This window comes from Perca fluviatilis, chromosome 10, assembly GCF_010015445.1.
Source record: "Perca fluviatilis chromosome 10, GENO_Pfluv_1.0, whole genome shotgun sequence".
NCBI classification, from domain to species: domain Eukaryota; kingdom Metazoa; phylum Chordata; class Actinopteri; order Perciformes; family Percidae; genus Perca; species Perca fluviatilis.
The window spans coordinates 38,708,717-38,717,919 of NC_053121.1; the positions used below are offsets into that span (position 1 = coordinate 38,708,717).

Here is a 9,203-nt window from a genome sequence, read left to right on the forward strand (position 1 = left end):
GAAAAGACCACACTGCACTCTGTTATCTGGCTTTAAACAACACAAAGATATGTAACGATATGATATATCAGCTCCAGTTTGCTGCTGTGATTCTTCTCCGTGGTGATGGTTTGATTCCCGACATCCACAGCGCTGCGTCGTGGTCCAGACAGGAACCTCTTCTGCTACGTTTACGCCTCTCCTCCGCGCTACTCAACCAGCGTCTTGGAGGTACGGAAACTAAAACTTGCGGGTGTTAAATTTGGAACCGATGATCCAATTCCAAAACCAAATTTTCCAAACGATTGCAATAAAAAAAGTGGTTCCAAGTTGGAGCCGGTTCTCGATGCCCGATCCTGATCCTCTTAGCCTAGAAATCTAGACCACGCTAGTTGCAGCAAATATAATCTGCAGCCAGGGTCAGTCTAGCAACTCTCCGTTGACTTGCGAGCTGGAAAAAACTAATTCTAGTCAGGCCAATCACATCGCGTATAGAGTTGGTGGGCGGGGCTTATGGCTGCTGCTGGTGAACAGAGGTCTTCTGAAGACTTGGAGTTCATCTTTTCTTTGAGAAAAGAACAAAGAACGGCTCTGAAGTCATTCTTAAAAAAGGGAAGATGTGTTCAGAGTTTAAAGTTTAATCTATCAGCTAGCGTTGCTCTGATTGGTTGGAGCGCTATCCTATTGGTGCAGAGGGAATTTGAAAGACAACAGTTTATCCCGCCCCTCAGATTGAACATCTGGATGTGGGTCTGGCTGGTCAGGCTAGTATCCTCTATAACCCTGAAGAAAAACAGCACCGTGGACACCGCCTGTCAGACATCGTATGGTCTCTCCTCCTCTTCCTCCTCCTCTTCCTCCTGTCAGACATCGTATGGCCTCTCCTCCTCTTCCTCCTCCTGGCTCTTCCTGGTGAAGGCAGACGACAGTTCCTGCAGCAGCAGCTCCTGGGACGCCGTGCAGACTCTCTCCGCCGCAGTAGACATGCCGTCTCCTTCGGCGCTCGCCTCCAGAGGCTTCACGGAGACGCCGCCGCCGCAGCCAGGGACGATGACGCGCTCCGCGTGTCCCGTTTCCAGGGGAACCAGCGTGAGCGGCGGGCTGTCGGGGACCTCCTGCGTCTCGGCGAGGCCGCCCGACAGGAAGCTGGTCTCCAGAGATCTGAGCACCTGCAGGCCGAAGTCTCCCACCTCCTCGTACAGCGGCTCTTGGGGGTCAGCTGACTCGCAGCGCTCTGACAACGAGTCCTCGGGGGGGTCATGTGACTCCCAGCACTCCGACAACGAGTCCTTGGGGGGGTCATGTGACTCCCAGCGCTCCGACAACGAATCGGGCTGCACCTTCATCGGCTGCACGCAAACATACAGATAGTTTAGTTTGGTTTAGTTTAGTGTAGTTTAGTTTAGTAGTTTAGTTTAGTAGTTTAGTGTAGTTTAGTTTAGTAGTTTAGTGTAGTTTAGTTTAGTGTAGTTTAGTAGTTTAGTGTAGTTTAGTTTAGTTTAGTGTAGTTTAGTAGTTTAGTTTAGTTTAGTTTAGTTTAGTTTATTTTAGTTTAGTAGTTTAGTTTAGTGTAGTTTAGTAGTTTAGTTTAGTTTAGTGTAGTTTAGTTTAGTGTAGTTTAGTAGTTTAGTTTAGTTTAGTTTAGTTTAGTTTAGTTTATTTTAGTTTAGTAGTTTAGTTTAGTTTAGGGGTGGAGCGGTACATGTATTCGTATTGAACCGATACGGTACGGGCGTCATGGTTCGGTGCATGAATTTACACGGAGAATACACAGTATAAAAATAAATAAATCTTGCGTGCCAATTAATGAATGTAACACGGAACTACTGTTAGATACGTGGGTTCTTTAGGAAGACCTAATCTGTAGCCCCGCCTTAGCTCTGGAGCTCTGATCGGCACCTATGTAGCTGCAGTTATGGTATGGATGTAGCGCTATCCTATTGGTGCAGAGGGAATTTGAAAGACAACTGTTTTATCCCGCCCCTCAGATAGAGCTCCGTCAATGGTGAGTTCCCAGACCCAACACCAGGATGTGGGGCTGGCTTGTCAGGCTATTAATCAGGTGATTTAGTTTGTCTTTGCAGAGAACAGAGATGCTGTATTTTCATATTTTTATAGCTGACTGTCTTATTTTGTTTACAAGTTCTAGATGGAGTCTGGAGATGATGTGGGGTACTTACTGTTTACCGTTCACATCTTACTTTACACGGTTGCAGCTAGCTCAGGGGACAGACTGTAGAACACTAGGTGGTACAGCCTGGGACAGCTAGCTCAGGGGACAGACTGTAGGACACTAGGTGGTACAGCCTGGGACAGCTAGCTCAGGGGACAGACTGTAGGACACTAGGTGGTACAGTCTGAGACAACTAGCTCAGGGGACAGACTGTAGAACACTAGGTGGTTCAGCCTGAGACAGCTAGCTCAGGGGACAGACTGTAGAACACTAGGTGGTACAGTCTGAGACAACTAGCTCAGGGGACAGACTGTAGGACACTAGGTGGTACAGCCTGAGACAGCTAGCTCAGGGGACAGACTGTAGGACACTAGGTGGTTCAGCCTGAGACAGCTAGCTCAGGGGACAGACTGTAGAACACTAGGTGGTTCAGCCTGAGACATGCACAATAAAAAGAATTGCCTTCTGCATTTTTGTTTTGCTTTTCCCTCCATCGTACTGAACCGTGATGTCTGAACCGAGGTATGAACCGAACCGTGACTTCTGTGTACCGTTCCACCCCTAGTTTAGTTTAGTTCGGTTTAGTTTGGTTTAGTTTAGTTGAGGGATGCACCAAATCCAGATTTTTGGGGTTCTACCGAATCCTGAACCCCCTGGTTGAGATTGTGCTGACTCCTCCTCCCATCCTCAGCCCATGAACACAGTAAACACATGAATGAAGTAAACAGAGACTGTCCTTCCTTTGCTGTACCTGAAGTTGCTGCATTCTGGCTGCTGTCTGGAGATTCCTTCATGTACAACTCGTATTCTTTCAGATGTTTCAGACCAGATGTTGTAACAGCGGCCATGTTGTGTATAGTTTAGGGTCCTTGCCACCACCAGACCAATCAGCATTGAACAGATTGAACATGTAGCTGGACTTGAATGGCCTTCTTTTGACTGAAAGTTCTGCCAAACAACAACTTGTTCTGCTCACCAGATCCATGTCCACTTCCTCACAGCCTGCTGCATTGAACGCTCCACCTACGTAAACACCTTCCCGTGATCAACGGCGCCGTCACTACGGTGACCAGCGTAATGCGCGTAGTGCAAGCGTAGGTTTCGGGTTCGCTGGGAAAGAATTCTAAGTTTCTGCAGAAACTCAACCCCGTCAAAAAGCCCAATATTCAGCTGAATCTGAATCTGGTGCATTCCTGGTTTAGTTTAGTTTGGGCTACATGCAAACACACATATGTATAGTTGAGTTTACTTTAGGTTAGTTTAGTTTAGTTTGGTTTAGGGTTCAGTTGAGTTTACAGGAAACACACAAATACATAATGTGTATATATATATATATATATATATATATATATATATATATATATATCTATCTGGGTTTCTGCAGGTTCCACCAAGACAAATATAAGACTTTTTAAAAACCATTATAAAATAAAAGTAAGACCTATATCACAACTCTCAGCAGCACAACGTGAAGAAGGTTTGGGAGACTTTGATGACTTACACAGAAACATTGAATGAAATATCATTTGAAGAGAGATTTAAGATAGACAGCACAGGTTAACTGTCCCAACTCTCTGAAGATCCTGTCTACCTGAAGGAGTATTTAAAGGGGTGATAGAATGCAAAACCGATTTTACCCTGTCATAGTTGAATAACGACAGTTCGGTGGGTAAATAGGACATACATAGAAGCTCAAAGTCCCATTGACACCCCTTTACTATGAAAATCTCATATTTTGAAACTGACGCTGAAAACGGGCGAATCTCAACAAAGCTGGAAGTTGACGTCAACCTCCCAAAAACCGGAACCTTTGTCAGCCCATGGGTGTATTAAGAGAACGGTCACGCCCCAACATTTACATAGGCTACACAACTGACCTGAGATCAGGTAGTCTTCAGAATCTAGCTAGGTCACGCAGATCTCTGCTATTCCATTACAAAATTCACTTCTGAAACCTTTTTATGCGAGAAATCAACTATGTAAGGCTCAAATATGGGCCACTTTACGAAAATGGATGGCTAATTGCAAATTTTGTCCGACTGTGTGTCGGAATTCAGCGCCGGTGCTGCCTTGCTGCCCGACCTGCCTTCCTTCACACACCCCGGCCTGCTCTGAGGTACTTGGAGCTCCGTCACGACTGGCAGCCCACAGCACTCCATACCCGCGCAAAGTCACCGGTTTTTGGATAATGGACTACTAAACGCCGCTGCTCTGACAGAGCTCCAGGGCCTGCAGCTCCCCTCTTCCTGCTAGCTAAATGCCCGGTGTATGTGAGTGAAAGCACGGTCGAAGCGAGCTTGCGCCCGCAATACTGTTACCACAGGTTCCAGTTAATCTTTTAATGTGTGTAATTATAATGTGTTGAGTTATTTAAACAAACGATTGGGGAAATAAACGCGCTTGTCCCTGAGTCTCATTGATAGAGCCTGCGGCTGGATGTAGCTCTATCAATGAGAGCTAGCTCCTCTTGGAATTCCTCTGAAATTCACAAATATTCATTAACTTGAAATCGGACACCGTTGTTAGCTTTATAAGACCTTTAGGAGATGTTGTGTAAGTGGCGTGACGAAATTCAAACTGTAAATATACACAAATTTTGCGGAAAATGAAGCTAACTATCCGTGATTTGTAGCTAGCTACACATAGCTAGGATTGAATGGACAGTCATAGCTAACGAAACCCCCACTGTTCACAAAAATTCATTAACTTGAAATCGGACACCGTTGTTAGCTTTAAGACCTTTAGAGATATGTTGTATAAGTGGCTTGAAAAATTCAAACTGTAAATATAGCTACTCTAGTTATGCGACGGCGGGGGGCCCCCGGGAAAAAGGAAGGGGGGGAAGGGGGGGGGGGGGGAAAAAAAGAGGGGGGCGGCGCCCCCCCTCCACACACGGACCATTTGCGGCCGGGCTTTTTTTAATGGGATTTTTTTGAAGTTTTTGTGTTTTAAAAATAATGGTGAAATTTTTTTTTTTTCACAAACGGACTTTATCTAGCAGGAAGAGGGGAGCTGCAGGCCGGGATCTGTGGAGGAAGGCAGGCCGGGCAGCGAGGCAGCAACACAGGCAGCCAGCAGCTGAACTCCGACACACAGTCTTACCAAATTTGCAATAAGCCATCAATTTTCGTAAAAGCTCCCATATTTGAGCTTTATATAGTTGAATTTCTCGCCTAAAAAGTCTCAGAAGTGAATTTTAATAACGTAATAGCCCGACAAACAATGTATAACTTTGCAGTGAGACCTGCTGTCCAGTCTCCCATGTGTTTCTATGTAGTTTGCTCAAACCAATCAGCACGTAGCTCATTCTGAATATTCATGAGCATACCATATTTGGAAGAAAAGCTCTTGTTCCAAATAGAGCCATATTCACAGGGTAGTTAAGGGCCTAATAAAATAGCATTCGGGCAGTTTTCAGCCCAACCAATGTTACATACCCCATTAGGAGACCTTAAGGAACAGTGATAAATACCCTATATAATCATTCTATCACCCCTTTAAACCTTTAAGGGAAACTAAGATATGGCAGGCGCCTAAAACACAATGACAAAATATTCCCTGTTGTATCTTGAGTTCATGTTACAGATTCTCATATAGTTCATCAGATGGTTAAATAACGTTGTTACCAACTGACTTCAACACAGCCCTAAGTATCGCTAAACTTGCACTTCTCCAAAGCTGAAGAATAAAATCTGCTTTATCTCAATCTGACAATAACACAAAAGCAGATTGGCTGCAACATAAAGAATATAAAGAGCATCATTAAGACCTGTTTAAAATGGTAGTTACCCTTTAAGACCTAGAACACAAGACTTTGTAAGACACGGCAGAAACCCTGATATATAGATCAATAATGCAGCAAATACATTCAAGAAAATGCTCTCAAAATAAAAGTTTTAAATACTCACAAAGTACATGGAGAGCGTCCTTCTGTCGTGCAACTTTCTCTGCAGAGAGAAGAAAGTAGAAATATATTTTAAATATCTACAAAACACTGAACTAGTTTCAGACCTCTCGTTGTAAAGTTAGCTCCGATTAGTTTTAGTTGAATTATTTTCAGAAAAACAACCCTGTAAAATAATTCCATCTTTCTGAAATTTGAAAGACCCTTTTTTCCACCGTCAAACTAGCTAAAGTGGATTTGGACACTTCGCCCTAAACGCACCTGCGCCAGGCGCTTCACGCCGTACGCTTAGATCGTTAAAATAGGGCCCTAAGAGAAAGTGGATTTAGAGACTCAGAGAAAGTGGATTCACTAAGAGAAAGTGGATTTAGAGACTAAGAGAAAGTGGATTTAGAGACTCAGAGAAAGAGGATTTAGAGACTCAGAGAAAGTGGATTTAGAGACTAAGAGAAAGTGGATTTAGAGACTAAGAGAAAGTGGATTTAGAGACTAAGAGAAAGTGGATTTAGAGAATCAGAGAAAGTGGATTTAGAGACTCAGAGAAAGTGGATTTAGAGACTCAGAGAAAGTGGATTTAGAGACTCAGAGAAAGTGGATTTAGAGACTCAGAGAAAGTGGATTTAGAGACTCAGAGAAAGTGGATTTAGAGACGCAAAAGTGGATTTAGAGACTCAGAGAGAAGGTGGATTTAGAGACTCAGAGAAAGTGGATTTAGAGACTAAGAGAAAGTGGATTTAGAGCCCAGGAAAGTGGATTTAGAGACTCAAAAGAAAGTGGATTTAGAGAACCAGAGAAAGTGGATTTAGAGACGCAAAGGAAAGTGGATTTAGAGATCAGAGAAAGTGGATTTAGAGACTCAGAGAAAGTGGATTTAGAGACTAGAGAAAGTGGATTTAGGACTCAGAGAAGTGGTTAGGACAAAGTGGATTTAGAGATCGTGAGAGAAGTGGATTTAGGAGACGAGAAATGGATTTAGGAGACTCAGAGAAAGTGGATTTAGAGACTCAGAGAAAGTGGATTTAGAGGCCACAGAAAGGGATTTAGATTGACTCAGAGAAAGTGGATTTAGAGACTAGAGAAAGTGGATTTAGAGACCGACAGAGAAAGTGGATTAGAGACGAGACGCAGAGAAAGGTGGATTTAGAGACTCAGAGGAAGGTGGATTTAGAGACTAAGAGAAAGTGGATTTAGAGACTCAGAGAAAGTGGATTTAGAGACTCAGAGAAAGTGGATTTAGAGACTCAGAGAAAGTGGATTTAGAGACTCAGAGAAAGTGGATTTAGAGACCAAGAGAAAGTGGATTTAGAGACTAAGAGAAAGTGGATTTAGAGACTAAGAGAAAGTGGATTTAGAGACTCAGAGAAAGTGGATTTAGAGACTCAGAGAAAGTGGATTTAGAGACTAAGAGAAAGTGGATTACAGACTTCTTTCCTGTGATAATAACTTGAGGCTGGGACTTTGAGGACTGACCAGCGTCTGATTGGCCGACAGCATGCTGCTGTTGCTCTCGTCTCCTCTGATTGGGACGAGCGGCATCGTGCCGAACTTCTGCTTGGAGATATCTGAGGACGAGTGTCGCCTCAGCACCGGGGGACCCGGGTCATCGTTCTGCAGAATTACCACACAGAGAGAGAGAAATCAATCAGACTTTATTTATACAGCACTTTCATACACACACACACACACACACACACACACACACACACACACACACACACACACACACACACACACACACACATATATATAAAACAAAAAAGTACAACCCACACATATATATAATACAAAAAAAAAAAAACAACAAAAGCCCCAAAAAAGAGGGGACACAGCTATTCACATGACTCAGGCAATACTGAGGGAGCTCGGGCCCCAGCGTGAGTCAGTTATCAAATTGATCCAGCCACGCTCAGCTACAGCAGCAGACACTGAGACACACACACACACACACACACACACACACACACACACACACACACACACACACACACACACACACACACACACACACACACACACACACACACACACACACACACACGCAACAAACAAGGTCGGTGTGAAAGCACCTTTAAGTTAAAAGTTCTGAATGCAGGACTTGCTAACTTGTAACAGAGGGCCTGATTTACTAACACTAGCGCAGTTTGCGCTGCGTCTGTTTATGCGAGTTCGGTAATAGCGCACGCTATGCTTCCACATTTTGCGTAGTATTTATCAACCCTGACCCCCATCAGCCAATCAGCGTCTTTCTCCGCCCACTAGACCGTAGATTGCGCTGTAGCAAAGCGGTACTGGTGCTATGATACGGCTGGGTGCTGCTGTGATATTCCCACTGCTGATGCTATGACTGTTTGAAATGATCCTGATGCCAATATCTGTAATGTAGCGAGGAGTTTAACAACTGCTGGAATGGGATGTGAACGCTGAGTGGGAGATTCAATTTCATCTTTGATTTCTTCCAGTAACTCTAATATTACATGGCTGCTTGATCTGTTACGCTAAATGATGTTGTGTTCACTGACAAAGTGTGATTCTTGTGTTAAAAATATGTTCAGCCTCGCCTATGTCTTCGTCTAGCTCAGATTACTGTTGCCATTTCACCAGCGGCATAAAGGTCTACGAGGAAACTGGACTGCGGCTGGTTTAGACCGGCTTTAAGAGGCGGAGAGTTTCCCGCAGAATAGAGGCGCGCTCTTACTGACAGTCTTTGTAAATACCACGGGATATATAATTAGGGGCACTTTGCGCTTCTCCTCCCACCTTTTTGGGTGGAACTCCCACTTTCCCCACGACCCTCCCACGAACGCATATTGAAAGCGCAGCTCGTCTCTTCTCGCTCATGTGGCGACAATCTGCCATTTTACCCAAGTGTCCCTGTTTGTAAATAGCCCGCATCGGTTACGTCCGTCTCTGCGACCAATTAGCGCCTGGAAACAGGCGCAAACGGCTTGATAAATCTAGCCCTGAGTATTTCTACACTTTAGTATTAGTACTTATTTTAACTGCAGTAACAGATCAGAGTACTTCTCTCAGACATCATAGATACTTACAGCTGGTGTTTGTCTGACATCACCGTGAACCCCCACCTGCAGGAACAACACAAATATTCAGTTTGGGACTGGGCCCTGAGGGGTCATATTAAACAGTTTG

At 44.2% G+C, this 9,203-nt stretch overlaps 1 protein-coding gene across 1 annotated transcript in view; it reads right to left on the reverse strand.

The window, feature by feature from the left end:
• Positions 1-624: 624 nt before the first annotated feature.
• Positions 625-9,203, reverse strand: part of arap3 (ArfGAP with RhoGAP domain, ankyrin repeat and PH domain 3) — a 58,786-nt gene continuing 50,207 nt past the window's right edge. The window contains exons 34-38 of the mRNA XM_039813096.1: positions 9,104-9,139; positions 8,104-8,122; positions 7,527-7,664; positions 6,061-6,099; positions 625-1,328 (exon numbers count right to left, since the gene is read on the reverse strand). Coding sequence (XP_039669030.1) covers positions 843-1,328; positions 6,061-6,099; positions 7,527-7,664; positions 8,104-8,122; positions 9,104-9,139 — 718 coding nt within the window. The 3' untranslated portion in view covers positions 625-842. The remainder of the gene's footprint in view (positions 1,329-6,060; positions 6,100-7,526; positions 7,665-8,103; positions 8,123-9,103; positions 9,140-9,203) is intronic.